We start from the raw sequence: 20,790 nt of genomic DNA, 5'->3' as shown, positions 1-20,790 counted from the left end.
CCCTAGCTTACCATAGTGATGGGGGGGGCTATGTACTCTTTAAGTGCTGGTGGATGCTGCCCGTGCTGGTCCGGGCGTGCAGAATCAGTTCGGCTCCAGATTGCTGGCTTGGGACCAGCTGGAGCCCTACTTCCCTCCCAAGGCATTATCCTGCGAACTTTGTTCATCAGACACACCCTCTCTCAGTTTCAGAGGGGAATGGTACAGTCCTTAGCTTCCTGTAGTGGTGCAGAGATTGTGCACTCTTGGTATCCTGTGGTCCCTGTCCCTGCACTGCTGGGCAGGGCTCAGTTCAGTTCCAAACCACGGGCTTGGGATCTCCTGAAGCCCTACTCCCCTCTGTGCTGCTCTTCCGGCAAGCTTTGTTCCAAATCGCGCACTTGGGATCTGCAGAAGCCCTGCTCCCCTCTGATGCTGTTCTGCAGAACTTTATGGGTGCACACCCTCTCTCTGTTTCTGAGGCGAATGGTGTAGTCTGTAACTTCCTGCATTGGTGCAGAGGTGGCACACTCTCAGTACCCATGGTTCCTGTCTGAGACCTGCTGGGCGGGGCTCAGTTCCATTCTAAATCCGGGTTGTGGGACCTGTGGTAGCCCTCTTCCCTTCCATGCCCATTCTCCTACTGACCTTTGTTTGTTTCACCTTCTGAGGTTCTTAGATGACTCGGTGTTTACCTGTTGCTTCCAAACTTTATCTCCTTTTCTTTTCCTGGGTGAAGTGTTTCAAGTTTGTGGGTAGGGGAGTGGGGAAGGGGTCTGGATCGATATTTCCCTTTTCTCCCTTCCCGTTTCACTCTTACCTTCCCCGTGCTTCTGTTGGGTCACCACCTTTGTTGAAAATGTCTGGGTCCTGCCAGGATCTTGTTGCAGTTTCTCCTTTATCGGTTGTTTTTACTGGAAAATTTAATCCTAGCATCCCTTTGCAGCCATGTTGTTGGAGTCTCCATCCCAGGCACTGATATTTAGTGGGATTAGTAATGCTACTTTGTATGGGTCCTCAGAATCATGGCTAATAATGGTTCTTCTGATTCTTTACATGATAGCTTCAAAACTAATAATTACAGAGAGAGGCTGGGCCATTTTTGCAAATATATTTCAAATTTAGTGCGATGTTTTATTTTCACTGTTGTATAAAACTACTATAATGTTGTACATTGAAGTAATTGGGATCTTCCCTAGGTTACTAGGTTTGAGGGTTGACATTTGTAGAAAAATGAATTTTCTTCTTATTTCCAAAGCAAGACGGGGAGAGATAGATAGATAGATAGATAGATAGATAGATAGATAGATAGATAGATAGATATAGATATATATACACACATATATATAAACTTGCTTAACACTTTAGTATATATTCTTCCATACACAAATGTAATTTTAATGTAATCATACTGTACATACTCAATCTTTTTTTTCATTTATAACATATTTTGACAATTTTTTTTTCTTTTTTTTATATTTTGACAAATTTTTAAAGGACTGGCGTAATATCTTTTAGTATGGCTATACCATTTGTTTAATGGAGGAAATAAAGAAAACAAGCACTGTAGTGGCAGGATGTGTCGGAGCATTATCTGTATGATTGAAGCAGAGCAGGTAAAGGAGAGTCCTGGAGCCCTGGGTGGATTTCTCAGGCTTTTATTGAGCGTTTACATGTAGGGGCAGCAACCAGGTATGAGGCAGGCAGGAGTGCCAGGGGGCCAGGAGGCTGAGAGGCCTCCCAGCCCGGGGAGTCTTCACTTTTTTTTTTTTCTCAGCCCCCTGGGTTCTCTCTCCTGCCTCTCTACCAAATATATCAACAGTGCAGCCATCACCCACAGAAGTAAACAGCACAACTTATAACAATGTAACAAATGCAGGTGCCCTCCTCTCAGGCACGCAATCCTAAAGGCAGAAAAGCCTGAAAATCACTTACCCTGCAAGCACCTTATTTTGCTATTTATAGCTACAGTCTGTTGTAAGGAAATTTTTGAGCCTAATTTTGCATATACTCTTTTTTTTTTTGTGCATGATTGTTCATAGTAGTTTTAGTTATAATATCCCCAAAATGAAAATAACACAATTTTCCATCAACAGGCAAATTAGATAAATGATTTTGCTTCTTCCATGCATATGCTCTTAATTATGTCCTTGAGATAAATTTCTAGAAATGGTATTATAAACTTTTTATTGATACATATTGCCATATTGTCATTCAGAAAGGTCTAACTAGTTACAGTCTCACTAGTAGTTTAATGAAAATACCCTTTTTCCTACATATTTGGTATTTGCTATCCTTTGAAAGTTTTAAATTACAAAATGTATGTAATAACATTATAAATAATAGGAAAATCACCTAGAATGCTTTTTCCTAAACATGGCAGTAATTATAATAATATTTATTATAATATTTGAGTCTTTTGTCATGCACACATAGTTGTAAATATATAGTTTTGTGTTCTGCTTATTTCATTCATTTGTATTTTTCCCTGTTCTTCTTGGTCTTCACAATTTCAGTTTTCAGTGACCACACAATAGTGCAATAAATATTCATATTCACCTAATTCTTCCCCTATTTTTGACAGCTAACTGGCTGCCAGTTTATATTATGTATAATACACAAAAAAACCCACAGAGATATAGCTATGACTTATTGGACATTTGCTATGAAGCAAATATATAATAGAAATTTTTCCCCCTTTAGGATTGGTGTCCTGAATTGGTCATACTGGATCATGAACATTTTCATGGCATAGCCTTTCTTCTTATAACATCCTTTCTTTTCTTTTCTCTTTCTACCTCTAAACATTTATTGGACACCTAAATGTGCCTGGTACTGTGCTAAGAGGTATGGAGAATACAAAGACAAATCAGACAGAGTTCTTTCAGTAATGTATTAAACATGAACGATAAAAAGATAAATGATAAAAGACATTACTGGATGATGCTCTGTTGGTTAAAAGTTTGGCTTGTCATTCCATCCTTATATTTACCCATTAATCTACATAATTTTCCCCCCTGAAGCTTGGGAGAGTTAGTTATAGACCTGATGAACTTTTACCCCTAAATGTCTCAGCACATGGACATATTCTTCAATACAGTGACCACATTCACTAGTACGTTTAGGGGGAAAGGATGTCCTGAGCAAACTCTATACAGGCTTTGTGAACTCCACCCCTACGACACTGATCACCAAAGGGAAGATTGGTGATTCCCATGATCACCAAAGGGAAGATTGGGATGACCCGAGGGAGGAGTTAAACAACTAGGCTCCCGGTTTGGGTATTTAACTGTCTGTGTGGCCAGAGGTCGCCCTTTTTGGCCACGAGACATGCTAGGTTTTTGGCAGCTCAGAGGGTCATTGGGATTCCAGGTCAGCGGAATGGGTAGGTCGCATTTACGAACTTATCTCCCTCTTTTTCTCCCTGAGTTATTCATTTCCCCAGTTTCTCTATCACTTGTAAATAAACTTTTTATTAACCTTTTGTGTGTGTCTGCAGTTTAGCATTAATAAGTCCCTTTTAAGCATGTGAGTGAGGACCCACAGTCAGGCAACCCCATTTTATATCGGGGTTTGCCCTGTAACAGTACCATAATTTGTTGTCCACATTAAGAATTCACCATTTGTCCAAATGATAGTCTTTATGGCAATTTCCACCCCCTTACCCAGGATCTAATTAAAAATATGGCTTTGCACATGTCTCTTTTGTCTCCTTTAATCTTGAAGAGTTTCTCAGCCTCTCTTTATCATTCATAACATTGTTATTTTTGAATACAGGCCAGTTATTTTGTAGACTGTCTTTCAATTTGAGGTTGTTTGATGTTTCCTCTTGTTCAGATTCAGAGCATGCATTTTCGTCAGAAATACCATGTAAGTAAGTGATGTCATATTTTTTTCCACATTGTATCACATTAGGAGGCATGTGGTCTCTTTTTGTCTTAATATTGGTGAAGTTAAATTTGATAACTTGAATAACTTGGGCCTGGCAAGTTCTTCCATGTAAAGTGACCATTTTTTCTCTTTTTTAAAAACATTTTGTTTATTTTTACATAGAAGAATTAGGGTGTAGGTCAGAGTTATAGGGAATAAGAGTATTCACCAGAGAAAGAGTGGGGAGCAGAACAGACAAATCTACTGACACACTTCTAAGGGGAGCAGCAGGAGAGGTCTTTTGCACCATATGTGGGTTGGAACTCAGGCGGTAGTGGTGATAGTTCTCAGACTTAATCCCTGGGCCACTGGGGAGGTCCTGTTAAGGTACCTGTTTCTTTAGAGTCCCCAAAGCTATTTTTCTGGTTGTAGTGGCAGGATGGCCACAGAGCTGGTTCTAAGATCACAGAAGATGGGTAAAGGAGAGTCCTGGAGCCCTTGGTGGCTTTCTCAGGCTTTTATTCAGCTTTTACACGTAGTGCAGCAACCAGGTACACAGCAGGCAGGGGTGCTGGGGGGGCCAGGAGGCCAGTAGGCCTCCAAGGCTCAGGCAAGTCTTCACTCTAGGTTCCCTGGCTTCTTTCTTCTCTTCTCCTGCCTCTCTCCTATCTCTTCTTCTCTTGGTGACTGTCTCAGTACTGCAGTCATGGCCCACAGAAGTAAACAACACAGCTTACAGCAATGTAACAACTGCAGGTGCCCCATCAGGCAGTGCAATCCTAATGGTGGGAGGGCAGAAAAGCCTGAAAACCATTTACCCTACACTGGTCTATTTCTAGCTAGAGTCCATTTTAATAGAAGCTTCTTTGCCAGAGACCAGCTTTCAGCAAAATGTGGGGTTAGGTGTCCCATGGTGTGAGGCTCTTTAAACTTCGGCCCCGCAGTGTGAGGCCCTTTTCTTAGCTGCTTGCCAGTGTCTTACCTGGCTGGGTCAGCTAGGCCCCCTGAAGCACTTCTTATTATAAGAGTTCTAACCAAATATTTGCTTAATGGACAGGACTGAGAAAAAGTTGAGTCCAGGGAGATAAAGGAACGTAAGTAGGGCCACAGTATGCAGAAGAGCCCAGCTCAGTATATGACATCAACCAGAGAAGAGGCCAGAGAATGAGGTACAGATCAGTTCATTCAGGACTTTTGTCTTCCAAAGGAATTTAACCTTACAGAAAATGAGGAGTATCATAATGGGTTTAAACTGGAGTAGGGCAGTGATCTATTTTGATAGATTTGCATTTTAAGGTCACTTTGCTATCACTAGTCATAGTGCATAGGATGGATTAGATAAGTGCTTAAAATTATTTTCCCACAGGGTTGGTATTTGACTTTGTAGGGGGCTTAAATTCTTCTCTTAGAAACCAATGTTGCAGCTGCCGGATACTAACACTTCAAAGGGATAGCTGTCCTAGTGAAAAGAGAGTGAGAAACAACAAAACCATGCAATATGTTAGAATGTGATCCATTGATTTATGTTTGTACAATGGCAGCAAATGTTTAAGTAGTTTTACAATCAGGATTAGAAGCGGAATGTCAGTGTTCTTCATTGAAAAATAGCACAAACAAAATATATCACAACATGATGCTATAATTTCTTATGAAAAATCATGATGAACTAAAATATTACTACATTTTATTTTTCTCTATCTTTGGTGGTAACATTAATAATTGAATTGATGTAAACTTTTTGTAGTTTAAATGTTCTACCTGATGTAACCAAAATGTGAAATGTTAACAACCATGTTTTTTTTTAAATAACAACAAATTATATCTTTAGCTTGAATTTTGCTGTTATAACAAGTTTTATTTCTGAACCAATTACAGCCTGTAGTACAACATGTTGGCGTTGAACAACAAGCAACTCTTCTAAAACCCAATTTAGTTAGAAGGTGAGTATCTTCAAATTAATAACTTGAAAATAATGAAGGTATGTTGAACTATTTGCATTCATTAGGTGCTTAGTTTGTCATGACTAGAGAAGCTTCAATGTTCTTATATTTATATGTTTAATAAAAATCATAGGTATTATTGGTACTTTTTTATATTAGTAAGGATCAAGTGGATTGTAAAGTTATTGATCATTTTCTTATTTTTATTCTGTTTTTAATAAAGGTTTTTAAGTGCATTAAAAGGAAATATAAAATATTATACTTTAACATAAAATTCTAGCTAATCTAAAGAAATAAATTATAACCCAAAATATGTTATTTGACAGTTGTAAACATATTTTTCTTTGTTGTTCAGTTTGTTAATTTCTATTCTATCTTCAAATTCATTAGTTCTTCATCCTATTTATTCTGTTATGCACATTCAATGAGTTTTTAATTTCTAAGATTGTACTAGTTCTATAATTTATATTTGGTTCTTTTTTTTAATATCTTCTATTTATGTACAGCTTTCTGTTTTCATTTATTTCAAGAGTAATTGCTTATTGAAGCATTTTAATGATGGCTGCTTCAATTTTTTTGTCAGATAATTCAATTATCTGATACATCCTAGTGTTGGCATTCATTGATTATCTTTCACATTCAAGTTGTGATTTTTTTGGTATGATAGGCATTTTCATTTGTCTCCTGGACATTTTGGATATTATGTTAGGAAACCCTGTACTCTATTTAAATATTCTATTTCAACAGGCAGTCACCCTGTTTAGGTGTCATATTCCATGTCTACTTTTGTGGGAAGTGATTCTGAAAACAATATAGTTTTCAGAGTCCTTATGGTACTATTCTGGTTTGCTTAGTTCACCTGGCACCAATGGACTGAGGGGTTGAAGAGCACTTCTCTTGGCCTGCTGACCCAGGCCAGCTGACCCAGGCCAGCTCTCTAGGCCATTATGTTATTGGTAGAAGTCCTACCAGTGTCACCGAGGAGGAAAGGGTCTATCTAAACCACCTTCCGCTGCTGGATTGGCGGAATCTACATACAGCTTTCCATAGTGGTTGGACCAGATTGCATTCCCACCAGCAGTGCAGGAGAGTTCCTTTTTCTCCGCGTCCTTGCCAACATTTGTTGTAGTTAGCTTTTTTAATATGTGCCATTCTCACTGGTGTAAGATGGTATCTCATGGTAGTTTTGATTTGCATTTCCCTGATTACAAGTGATGCTGAACATTTCTTCATATTCCTGTTGGCCATTTGCATTTCCTCTTTGGAGAAGTTCCCTTTTAGCTCTTCTGCCCATTGTGTATTCTTTACACTTTGTCAAAGATTAGTTGACCGTAAAATCTGTGGGTTTATTTATGGATTTTCTATTTGGTTCCATTGGTCTGTGTATCTATTCTTATGCCAATACCATGCAGTTTTGATTAATATAGCTTTGTAGTATAGTTTGAAATCTGGGATTGTGATGCCTCCATTCCCCCCCCCCTTTTTTTTTCAGAAGAGCTTTAGCTATTCGGGGGTTTTGGAGGCTCCATATGAATTTCATACATATTTGTTCTATTTCTTTGAAGAATGTCATTGAAATTTTTATTGGAATAGCAGTGAATCTGTAAATTGCTTTTGGTAGAATGGCCATTTTGATAATGTTAATTCTTCCAATCCATGAGCAGGGGATGTCTTTCCATTTCTTTGTGCCTTCTTCTATTTGTTTTAACAGTGTTTTGTAGTTTTCTTTTTTGTTAGGTTTATTCCCAAGTATTTGATTTTTTTTCAATAATGAAAGGGATTGTTTTCTTGATTTCTTCTTCAGATTTATTATTTGTGTATAGGAAGACTACTGATTGTTGTGGGTTGATTTTGTATCCTGCCAATTTACTAAACTGATTGATTAGTTTAATTAGTTTTTATGTGGAGTTTTTTGGGTTCTCTATATATATTATCATATCATCTGCAAATACTGATAGTTTGACTTCTTCCTTCCCTATTTGGATTCCTTGTATATCTTTCTCTTGTTTTCAGAGATGATAATCATTGTCTGATATATTTTGGTGCTCCTTCATTTGGTGAATATGTGTTAATGAGTGTTATTTCTTCTTGATGTATTGTCCCCTTGATCATAATGTAGTGACTGTTTGGGCTCTATTTGTTTGAAATCTATTTTATCTGATGTAAGTATAGCTGTTCCTGCCTTCTTTGCTGGTCCATGTGCTTATGGGATTGTTTTCCATCCTTTTACTTTCAGTCTGTTTTTACCTTTTGTAGTTAAATGAGTTTCCTGGAGACAGCAAAAGTTTGGGTTTTGTTTCTTAATCCAGCCTGCGATTCTGTGTCTTTTTATTGAAGAGTTTATTCTGTTTACATTTAGAGTTAATATTGATATGTTAGCATCTGTATTTGCCATTTGTGTGTCTTTTCCATGGTTGTATTTCTATATTTATTGTTTAATTCCAGTGGTGGATCTTGAGGTCCCGCAGACTGCCCTGGGGGTGGCTGATCCCCCTCTGGTCTCTGACTCTCTGCCAGGCAGCACCTGGATTGTGGGGGCCTCCAGCTCACCTCTGTCTGTGTTGATAGCCCTTTCCCACTTCCACACAGTCTTAAGTGGGCTCCGGATGTACAGATCCCTGTTCTAAAATGGCGAATCAAGAGGGCACTTCTCTGCGCCCGCAGTTTGCCCAGGTGGTGGCTGGATCCCTCTCTGGGCTTCAACTCTGCCAGGCAGGGTCTGGCTTGTGAGGGCTTTTCAGCTCACCTCTGGCTGTGGGGACAGCCCTTTCCCAGTTCCACACTATCTTGGTGGGTTTTGGAAGCAGAGCTCTGTGTTCTAAAATGGCGAGTCTGGAGTGCACTTCCCTGCACCTGCGGTCTCTAAAAAATAATTTAAAACAGGGCTTCCCTGGTGGCGCAGCGGGTTGAATGCCGTGCTGTGAAGCTGTCTGAAGCCTCAGCAATGCAGGTTCGATCCCGGCCGGCTGGCGGAGAATCCCACATGGCGCCCCAGACCTCTCCTTTTGTGCCTGTTGCTCTCCTCAGCAATGTGTTTAGTCAGTCTGCCTGTTCTGTTCCCCACTCTGTCTCTGGTGAATCCTCTCACACTTCTGCACATCTGGCCTATACCCCAGCTCTTGTATAAATATAAATCTTTTTAAAAATAATGTAAAACATATGTGTTGTGTTTATAGATCTTCTCATTTAAATTTCAAATATATGGATTGGAATTTTTGTATTTATTAAATAAAAAGCAAAAAAATGGCTATGACACAGATAAACTGAGAGTTAATCTGCCCTTTCATAATCATATTGATTTGAACCTATTAAGATATAACTGGTTATAATTAATCATATTGAGCTGTTTTCACTTATTGTTACACCTTTTCTACACTGTTCCTGTCTCACACCTTGTCTATCTATCCCTTATTGAGTCACTTATATAAACAGGTATGTTTTGAATGAGAATAGTTTTCTAGACATTTTATTTGAACATACTAATAAGAAACCCCAAAACAAGCAAGATAAAATTGATCAAGAACATCCCCCAATAAAAGATTTCACAGAAGTTCACCACTGACAGTGTTTTTCTTTCACTCCCACTATTGTAAGTTGTTTATCAAATAAAAAATCTCTATCTCCATTTTTTATAACTTTTAAAAACAGCTTTATTGAGACTTATTTTGAATACCATACTATATTAACAGAATTATGCAGTCTTAACTTTTTAATAGTATTCTACTTATTTTCCTTAAGATCATTTTTTTTTTTATTTTGTAGTGAAGAGTTCTTTTTTTAGAATTTTACTATCAGGAATGATTATAGCCATAAAATAATTTCAGATGTTGGGCCTCCCTGGTGGCACAAGGGGTTAAGCACTGCGCTATGAAGCAATCCACAACCTCTGCAGCATGAGTTCGATCCCCGAGTTCGATCGCCGGCCAGCCAGGGAGAAACCCACATGGCGAGGCAGATCTCTCCTGTCTTGCCCAATGCTCCCCTCAATAGTGTATTTCATTCTGCCTGTTCTGTTACCCACTCTGTCTCACCCTCCTCATCTTTGACCTGTACCCCAGCTCTTGTATGCATAAATAAATAAATCCTTTTTAAAAAAGAATTTCCAGTGTTAAATCTCACTTAGGTTAAATGTTAGTCTTTAAGAATCACAGAATAACCTCTGCTCTGTGAAAGTGAATAGGAGTTGCTTTTGTTTTTCTAACTACTAGTTTGAATCATGATGTGTCAACTGTGAAAGAAAACACCAATATTGCTGATAATACAAGTGGAAATGGCAAGCAAGATCGGAACAAACAGAGAAGAGCTTCCTGTCCTCGCCCGGAAAAGGGGACTAAATTCCAGCTTACTGTCCTTCAGGTCAGTGTATAAATATGGTTTGGTTAGGAGTGTCTGATTGGGGGCCTCCCTGGTGGGGCAAGGGATTAAGTCTCAGTACTATTGCCAGCCACTGCAGCATGAGTTCGATCCCTGGCTCACCACTCTCCTCTCTTGGCTTCTCCCTTCATCAGTGTATTTTAGTAGATCCACCTGTTCTGCTCCCCACTCTGTCTCTGGTGAATTCTCTCATCCCTTGCACCTCTGGCCTACACCCCAGTTCTTGTATGCGTAAGTGAAATAAATCTTTTAAGGAAAATAAGAGTGTCTGATTAGGTGTGGTGGGATAGGGAGGGGCAGTATAGAGTTTTGTGAGACTCTCAATTAACTTTTCCATCATTTAAAAGATTTCTGATAAGAGTATTTTATATTAACTAATAACTAAGGAAATATAGGAGAGTATAAGGAAGAAAATAAAAATCATTTGTAACTACCTCTCAGCAATAGCTCCTGTTATGTTTTAGTTTGTTTTCATCTCTTTTTTCTATAAGTGTTTATAGTAGCATTAAGATTCTAATAGTACTACTACTAGTAACAAAAATTTATTAAATTATATTGTAATATATAACCCAAATGTTATGCACTCATTTTATCATTTAATCCTTCAATAATCATATGTGATAGAATGTAATGGACTTATCTTTGTAAATGAGGATACTGAAGTTAAGAGAGGTAGTTTGTCTAAAGTCATTCAAGTAGCAAGTAATAGATATGAACCTACATCACCTTTAAAGCCCATATCTAACCAATATGGTATATAACTACTTTCATGTCTATCTATAATTTTTTTATTCTGCTTTTGAAAAACCTTGTATATCATGTATATTTTCCTGTGTCATTAAGTAATTTTTCACTTATGATATTTTAAATGGCTACATTAGCAGGTCACTTACATAGAGATGAAATAATTTATTCCTTGCATTTTTGTTTTTACAGGTTGTTTCAGTGTGTCTTTTTAAAAATTTTCTGTCTTTTTGTCTTTATCCATCTCTCTTTATCTGTAGTAATCACGCTTGAACACAAATCTTTGTATATATCCCTGATTATTTCCTTATGATATATTCTGAGAAATAGAATTAATGGATAAAAGAGTTTGAATACATGTTTCAAATATTTCTAGATTGCTGTTCAGAAAGGTTGGATAAATTTCTATTTCCATTAGCAGTACATTTTCTTTTGTTTAAGTCAGTTTGTGGGATTAGGAGAATTTTGGAAAGGAATGATAGAATTTCAATCTTTGCATTGCAGGTAGCTGTAGTGACTATTATAACGTTATAATTTTTTTGCCTTTTTGTAAAAGTTGTGTTTCATTTTCTTTCCCATAGAATCTTATCTCTATGACCTATTTTTTGCTGAATAATTAGAGCCCTAGATTTGTCATATAATGATTATTTAGACAGCATTTCATCAAGGGAAAAAAAAGAATCTCTTAAGATTCTGAACAATTTAAAACATTTTTTCCCCATATTTTATGGGAACTATCTGGATACTCACATTTGCATCACATTTACAAAAAGAAGGCAAAGACTGACACTTACACTTGTAAAATGTCTGTGCCCAGGTGTCAACCTCTGGAGACAACATGGTGGAATGTCAACTGGAAACACACAACAACAAGATGGTCACCTTCAAGTTTGATGTCGATGGTGATGCTCCAGAGGATATTGCAGACTATATGGTAAGTACAATTATTACTTGTACTTACCCAATATAGAACCTAATTATTTTTCCTTCAGTGTTTTCTGTATCTTTTTTCCCCCTCTGCCTGCTTTCTTCCCCATTTATTCAGAGCCATCTTTTTGTTAGGGTACTGCTAGTTTTTAAAATTTGTAGATCTTAAATTGGTTATGATCAAAGATTAGTCACTATACCACTTCTGGTTTCATTATAATTATCTGTAAAATATGAAAGGTTCTAAGAGATGGTGTAGGTCAGTGGCTCTTATCTGTGGCTGCATCTTAAGCTCATCTGAAGAACTTAGAAAAACCAATTCTGTTGAAGCTGATCTTTTATTAAATCAAACTTTGGCAGTGAGATCTAAACGTTATAAAATTCCCCAGACAATTTTAATCTGCCAGTTAACTGATATAAAATCTTATGTATAGGTGTTCAAGTAATGTTCATCATTTCATTTAGTTTTCATACATTCTCTGAGTTGTGAGACTTCAGTATTTCCCCTCTTTTTTAGATGAGGGTGGATTAGGGTGGCAGGAAAAGAATATAATGCTTTGTTTTTTTTCAATCAGTTTTGTTTAGATTGGTCAAGCAAACGTAAACATTTTAAAAGTCAATCATTCTGAGAACGGGGACCTTTTTTCAGTAAGACTCTTGAAACTGGCAAAAGGCTCCCGGAGGAGCCAGAGGTGAGCTGGGAAGTTTGCCCACGAAAGGCCCATTCTGGCCTGCAGTCCAAGCCCAGAGGGCAGCGGGCACACACCACCTGGGCAGACCGGGCGCGCAGAGGAGCGCATCTCTGCATTGGCATTTTAGAACAGTGACCTTTCTTCAGTAAAGACTGCTTGAAACCTGCAGAAGGCTCCCGGAGGAGCCAGAGGTGAGCTGGGAAGTTCACCCACGCCAGGCCCCTTCTGGCCTGCAGTCCCAGACCAGAAGGGAGAGATCACCCATCCCCAGGGCAGACCAGGCGTATAGGGGAGCTCATCCCCACATCACCATTTTAGAACAGAGACCTTTCTTCAGTAAAGACTGCTTGAAACCAGCGGAAGACTCATGGAGGAGCCAGAGGTGAACTAGGAAGTTCGCCCAAGATGCCAGCCAGTACAAGCAACGCAGTGTCCCAATGCATACGGCTAATTAGAAAACAGGAATTAGGGAGTAGAAAAACCACATGCAAACCAGCAACTCCTCAGGAAAAAAGCGCACCACAAAAAGAAAACCACCCAACTGATTGCAACGGCAGTAACTTGGAAGTACTTCTGAGCGGGAGAGGCGCACACAGCCCGGGCTGCCGGTAAGCTTGCGCGGAAAAGGGCACGCTCGGCGCGCTTGAAAAGCAAGTGCAGACCGGGATAGCGGCTGCCCAGGTCCCCGCGCCTGCGACCTAGGCTTGGGAGACGACCTAGGCTTGCGGGGAGACGCGCAGAGGTCCTCACTGAGGTGAAGGTCCCTCCCTGAGTAAGCAGGAACCAGGCGCCCAGGCACGGGAGCTGTGCAAAAGGCGCCATTCCCGCGCCACTGAACTGGGCTACAGCCCGCGTCCTAGAACTGAGGGCTTTGGAACTGAGACCCGGGGCACGAAATTAGGGGCGTGGGTTCCCCACAACGGTGGGGCACAAGGCAGACACAGCACCACAAAGCCGTTGAGGTGTACCCTACCATCCCCGCTCTGCTCCCTGTCCCAGGGGGTGGAAAATCAGCTCCCCAAGGGCTCTACGAGAGACCTCTGGCGCCACCTAGCGACTTGAAGCCAGCACAGGCTCCTGAAGGAGCTAGTGGCCAGCTGGGGAGTTAGCCCACACCCGGCCCCTTCCGAACAAGTAGTCTGAGCCCACAGGGAGAGCGAGCACCCACAGCCAGGGCAGACCAGGCACGCAGAAGAGTGTGCCTGACACCGGACGCGCAGGGAGTGTGTCCCACATCACCATTTTAGAACAGGGACATTTCTTCAGTAAAGACTACCTGCAGAAGGCTTCCTCAGGAGCCAGAGGTGAGCGGGGGAAGTTCACCCACGACAGACCCCCTCTGGCCTGCAGTCCAAGCCCAGAGGGGGAGCAGGAACCTACCGCCGGGGCAGACCAGGCGCACAGGGGACATTTTAGGACAGGGAACTTTCTCCAATAAAGACTGCTTGAAACTGACAGATGACTCCTGGAGGAACCAGAGGGGAGCAGAGAAGCTCACCCAAGATGCCGGCCAGTCCCAACAACACAGTGTCCCAACGCATACGGCAAATTAGAAAACAGACAGTAGGGAGTAGAAGAACCACACGCAGCCTAGCAACTCTCCAGAGAAAAAGCACACCACAAAAAGAAAACCAGCCCCCAGATTGCAACGACAGTAACTTGGAAGAACTTCTGAGCCTTCCAGAGAGAGAATTTAAAATTGCCGTGATTAAAAAACTGACAGAAGTCATAAAGGAAAACAATGATAAGGGAAAAATAATCAACGATCAGAAGAATGAAATTGAGTCCCTAAAGAGGGAAGTAAAAGAAATGCAGGAGATCAAAGAATTAGTGGAAGAACTAAAGAATTCTGGGAAAAGCAATGAAAGCAGAATTGATGAAATGGAAGAACGAATAAGTGCTCTTGAAGACACAGAAATAAAAAGAACCAAAACAGAAAAGGAAAGAGAAGTACGAAGGAAAAAGAATGAAGAAAGACTTCGGGAACTATCTGACTCCATGAGGAAAGGAAATATAAGAGTTATAGGAATACCAGAAGGAGAGGAGAGAGAAGTAGGAACAGAGAAAATATTCAAAGAGATAATTGAAGAGAACTTCCCAAATGTGAAGAAGGAGCTGAAAATTGATATACAAGAAGCAAGAAGAACACCAAACTTCCACGACGAAAGAAAAAATACAGCAAGACACATAATAGTAAAGCTCCCTAGAATCCAGGACAAGGAAAAAATAATGAAGCTGGCAAGAGGGAAGAAACAGATAACATTCAAAGGAAAGCCAATCAGGCTGACATCAGACTTCTCTGAAGAAACACTACGGGCAAGGAGAGAGTGGAGGGACATAGTCAACAGACTCCAAGAAAACAGATGCCAACCAAGAATACTCTATCCCGCAAAGCTCTCCTTCCTCTTTGAAGAAAGAATAAGGACCTTCCCAGACAAACAGAAACTCCGGAATTTCATTGCAACTAAACCCCCACTCCAAAAAATACTACAAGGAGTCCTAAAGCCAGAACCTCAGAGGGACGAATAACAATGAAAGAAGGCCAAAAAAGAAAAAAGTTATTAAAAGAATAAATAAATAAAATCAAAGGAAAGACAAACACAATGGCAAATACAGATGTTAACATATCAATATTAACTCTAAATGTAAATGGACTAAACTCTTCAATAAAAAGACACAGAGTTGCAGCCTGGATTAAGAAACAAAACCCAACCTTTTGCTGTCTCCAGGAAACACATTTAGCTACAAAAGATAAAAATAGGCTCAAAGTTAAAGGATGGAAAACAATCCTACAAGCAAATGGACCAAAAAAGAAAGCAGGAACAGCTATACTTATATCAGATAAAACAGATTTCAAACTCAAAAAGATAAAAAGAGACCCCAATGGTCACTACATTATGATCCAGGGGACAATACTTCAAGAAGAAATAACACTCATTAACATATACTCACCAAACGAAGGAGCACCAAAATATATCAGACAACTGTTGTCCTCTCTGAAAACAGACATCAGAGAAAACACATACGTAGTGGGAGACTTCAACACACCACTATCAACAATGGATAGATCAACAAGACAAAAAATAAGTAAAGAAACCAAAACTCTAAATAAGGACCTAGAGCATTAGGGCTTAACAGACATCTATAGAACACTAAACCACAAAAAAACGGAGTACACATTTTTCTCAAGCGCACACGGATCATTCTCCAGGATCGATCACATACTGGGGCACAAGACAAACATCAACAGATACACCAAGATTGAAATCATATCAACCATCTTTTCTGACCATGAAGGCATCAAACTAGAAATAAACCATAAAAAGAAGGCAAGGAACTTTCCTACCTCATGGAGATTAAAAACCACACTACTGGAAGACCACTGGACTAATGAGGAGATCAAAGAAGAAATTAAAAAATTTTTTGAATTGAACGACAAGGAAGACACCAATATCCTAAATGTATGGGATGCAGAAAAAGCAGTAATAAGAGGAAAATATATAGCAATAGAAGCTCACATCAAGAAACAAGAAAGAACTCAAAGAAACAACCTAATCTCGAAGCTCAAAGATCTAGAAAAAGAACAACAAAAAACCCCAAAACCAGTAGAAGAAAAGAAATAATAAAAACCAAAGCAGAAATAAATGAAATTGAAACTAAAAAAACAATCCAAAAGATCAATGAAACCAAGAGCTGGTTCTTTGAAAAAATCAATAAAATAGACAAACCCCTAGCCAGGCTCACAAAGGAAAAAAGGGAGAAAGCACAAATAAACAGGATCATAAATGAAAGAGGAGAAATCACAACGGACACAGCAGAAATCAAAAGAATAATCAGTAACTACTATGAACAGTTATATGGAAACAAGTTTAACAATCTAGAGGAGATGGACAAATTCCTACAACTCTACAATCACCCAAAGCTAGATAAAGAAGAAATAGAACACCTAAACAGACCAATTACAATTAGCGAAATTGAAATGGTAATCAAAAACCTCCCCCAAAACAAAAGCCCAGGACCTGATGGATTTACAAATGAATTCTACCAAACATTCAGAGACGAATTAGTGCCTATCCTTCACAAACTCTTCCAAAAAATTGAGAAGGAAGGGACAATACCAAACACGTTCTATGAAGCCAACATTACACTAATACCAAAACTGAACAAGGACAACACAAAAAAGGAAAACTACAGGCCAATCTCCCTAATGAACACTGATGCAAAAATCCTCAATAAAATTTTAGCCATCAGAATCCAACAATGTATCCATAAGATAATTCACCACGACCAAGTAGGATTCATTCCAGAGGCACAAGGATGGTTTAACATCCAAAAATCAATCAACGTTATCCAACACATCAACAAAAAGAAATATAAAAACCATATGATAATATCAATAGATGCTGAGAAAGCTTTCGACAAAGTGCAACACCCATTCATGATAAAAGCCCTTGAAATTCTTGGGATACAAGGAACATACCTCAACATCATAAAGGCCATCTATGACAAGCCAACAGCCAGTATCATTCTCAATGGTGAAAAGCTGAAAGCAATTCCATTAAGATCTGGAACAAGACAAGGATGTCCACTCTCACCACTGCTTTTCAATATAATACTGGAAGTCCTAGCCAGGGCAATAAGACAAGAGAAAGACATCCAAGGAATCCAAATAGGAAAAGAAGAAGTCAAACTATCACTATTTGCAGACGATATGATATTATACATAGAGAACCCCAAAAACTCCACAGAAAAGCTAATTCAACTCATCAATCAGTTCAGTAAAGTGGCAGGATACAAAATCAACACGCAAAAGTCAGTAGCCTTCCTATACACAAACAATAAATCTGAAGAAGAAGAAATCAAAAAAACCATCCCTTTTGTTATTGAAACAAAAAAAAATCAAATATTTGGGAATAAATCTAACAAAAGAGGTAAAGGACCTATACAAAGAAAACTATAAAACACTGTTAAAAGAAATAGAAGAAGACACAAAGAAATGGAGAGACATCCCCTGCTCGTGGATTGGAAGAATAAACATTATTAAAATGGCCATCCTTGCAAAAGCAATATACAGATTCAATGCTATTCCAATCAAAATTTCAATATCATTCTTCAAAGAAATAGAAATTGATGAAATTCATATGGAATCACAAAAAACCCCGAATAGCCAAAGCTCTCCTGAAAGGAAAAGAAGGGAATGGAGGCATTACACTCCCAGACTTCAAACTATACTACAAAGCCATAATCATCAAAACTGCATGGTATTGGAACAAGAACAGACATACAGACCAATGGAATCGAATAGAAAATCCAGAAATAAACCCACAAATTTATGGTCAACTAATCTTTGACAAAGGAGCAAAGAATATGCACTGGAGCAAAGAAAGTTTGTTCAATAAATGGTGCTGGGAAAACTGTGTCGCTACATGCAAAAGAATGAAGCTTGACCACTACCTCACACCATACACAAAAATCAACTCAAAATGGATTAAAGAACTAGACATAAGACCTGAAACCATAAAATATATAGAAGGAAATATAGGCGAAACACTACGTGATTTGCACATCAAAGACATCTTTACAGACACATCACCCAAAGCAGTGATAGTGAAGGCAAAGATAAACAGCTGGGACTACATCAAATTAAAGAGCTTCTGCACAGCAAAAGAGACAATAACAAAAACAAAGAGAAACCACACCAACTGGGAGAACATTTTTGCACCCAACACTAATGATAAAGGACTGATCACAAAAATCTGCAAAGAGCTGATGAGACTCAACAACAACCAAGAAAAGAATCCAGTCAAAAAATGGGCAGAAGAGCTAAAAAGAAACTTCTCTGAAGAGGAAATGCAAATGGCCAACAGGCATATGAAAAAATGTTCAACATCACTTGCCATCAGGGAAATGCAAATCAAAACTACCATGAGATACCATCTTACACCAGTGAGAATGGCACATATTAAAAAAACTAGCAACAACAAATGCTGGCAAGGGTGTGGAGAAAAAGGAACTCTTCTGCACTGTTGGTGGGAGTGCAAACTGGTTCAACCACTGTGGAAAGCTGTGTGCAGATTTCTGCACCTAGTAACATAGAGCTTCCATATGATCCAGCAATTCCACTCCTAGGTATTTACCCAAAGGACACAGAAACATCAATTCCAAAGAACACCTGCACCCCTATGTTTATAGCAGCACTGTTTACAATAGCTAAGCTTTGGAAACAACCCAAATGCCCAAAAATAGATGACTGGATCAAGAAGATGTGGTACATATGCACCATGGAATATTACTCAGCATTCAAAAAAGATAAACACATGCAATTTGCAGCAACATGGATGGCGCTGGAAGGGATCATGCTCAGCGAAATAAGCCAAAAAGAAAAAGAAAAATACCGGATGGTCTCACTCATAGCAGGAATCTAGAAAACTTAAATAAGGGACCAGGAAAATGAATAACTATAAGAAAGTGAAAATCAAAATCAACAAAAAACTATGAACCAGAAACACTTTTAGGGGGGCGGGGGCGGGAGGGGAGGGATTGGGGTCAGAATGGGGGGGCTGCAATTTTATGGGGAATATAACAATAAAATTTATTATAAAAAAAAAAAAGATCTGCAACAAGACAAGGATGTCCACTCTCACCACTGCTATTCAATATAATACTGGAAGTACTAGCCAGAGCAATAAGACAAGAGAAAAACATAAAAGGAATCTAAATAGGAAAAGAAGAAATCAAACTATCACTATTTGCAGATGATGTGATAATATACATAGAGAACCCCCAAAAATCCACAGAAAAACTAATTCAACTCATCAATCAGTTCAGTAAAGTGGCAGGATACAAAATCAACATGCAAAAGTCAGTAGCCTTCCTATACACAAACAATAAATCTGAAGGAGTAGAAATAAAAAAAAAATCTCTCTTATTATCAAAACAAAATAATCAAATACTTGGGAATAAATCTAACAAAAGAGGTAAAGGTCCTATACAAAGAAAAGTATAAAACACTGTTAAAAGAAATAGAAAATGACACAAAGAAATGGAAAGACATCCCCTGCTCATGGATGGGAAGAATAAACATTATTAAAATGGCCATCCTACCAAAAGCAATATACAGATTCAATGCTATTCCAATCAAAATTTCAATGGCATTCTTTGAAGAAATAGAACAATTATTGATGAAATTCATATGGAATCACCAAAAGTTCCAAATAGCCAAAGCTCTCCTGAAAGGAAAAGAAGGGTATGGAGGCATTACCATCCCAGACTTCAAACTATACTACAAAGCCATAATCATCAAAACTGCATGGTACTGGAACAAGAACAGACACACAGACGAATGGAATCGAATAGAAAATCCAGAAATAAACCCACAGATTTATGCTCAACTAATCTTTGACAAAGGAGGAAAAAATATGCATTGGAGCAAGGAAAGTTTGTTCAATAAATGGTGCTGGGAAAACTGGGTCGCTACATGCAAAATAATGAAGCTTGACTACTACCTCACACCATACACAAAAACCCACTCAAAATGGATGAAAGAACTAGACATAAGACCTGAAACCATAAATTAGATAGAGGGAAATATAGGCAAAACACTACATGATGTGTACATCAAAGACATCTTTACAGACACATCATCCAAAGCAGTGATAGTGAAGGCAAAGATCAACAGCTGGGACTACATCAAATTAAAGAGCTTCTGCACAGCAAAAGAGACAATAACCAAAACAAAGAGAAACCCCACCAACTGGAGAACGTTTTTGCACATAACACAAATGATAAAGGACTGATCACAAAAATCTAGAAAGAACTGATGAGACTCAACAAAAACAAGGAAAATAATCCAGTCAAAAAATGGGCAGAACTAAAAAGAAACTTCTCTGAGGAGGAAATGCAAATGGCCAACAGGCATATGAAGAAATGTTCAACATCACTTGTAATCAGGGAAATGCAAATCAAAACTACCATGAGATTCCATCTTACACCATTGAGAATGGCACATATTAAAAAAACTAGCAACAACAAATGTTGGCGAGGGTGTGGAGAAAAAGGAACTCTTCTGCACTATTGGTGGGAGTGCAAACTGGTCCAACCACTATGGAGAGCTGTGTGGAGATTTCTGGACCTACTAAACATAGAGCTTCCATATGATCCAGCAATTCCACTCCTAGGTATTTACCCAAAGGACACAGAAACATCAATTCCGAGGAGTACCTGCACCCCTATGTTTATAGCATCACTGTTTACTATATCTAAGC

At 38.9% G+C, this 20,790-nt stretch overlaps 1 protein-coding gene across 1 annotated transcript in view; it reads left to right on the top strand.

Annotated features, from left to right (window-relative positions):
• The window catches only part of WNK3 (WNK lysine deficient protein kinase 3), a gene marked incomplete at both ends in the record, with an annotated part of 180,415 nt that overhangs the window by 113,459 nt on the left and 46,166 nt on the right, over window positions 1–20,790 (top strand). The window contains 3 exons of the mRNA XM_084258456.1: window positions 5,725–5,789; window positions 9,998–10,145; window positions 11,725–11,841. Coding sequence (XP_084114582.1) covers window positions 5,725–5,789; window positions 9,998–10,145; window positions 11,725–11,841 — 330 coding nt within the window. The remainder of the gene's footprint in view (window positions 1–5,724; window positions 5,790–9,997; window positions 10,146–11,724; window positions 11,842–20,790) is intronic.

This window comes from Talpa europaea, assembly GCF_964194135.1.
Source record: "Talpa europaea genome assembly, chromosome: X".
NCBI classification, from domain to species: Eukaryota; Metazoa; Chordata; class Mammalia; order Eulipotyphla; family Talpidae; genus Talpa; species Talpa europaea.
The sequence above is the reverse complement of the archived record's forward strand: the minus strand, read 5'-3'. Positions and strand labels throughout refer to the sequence as shown.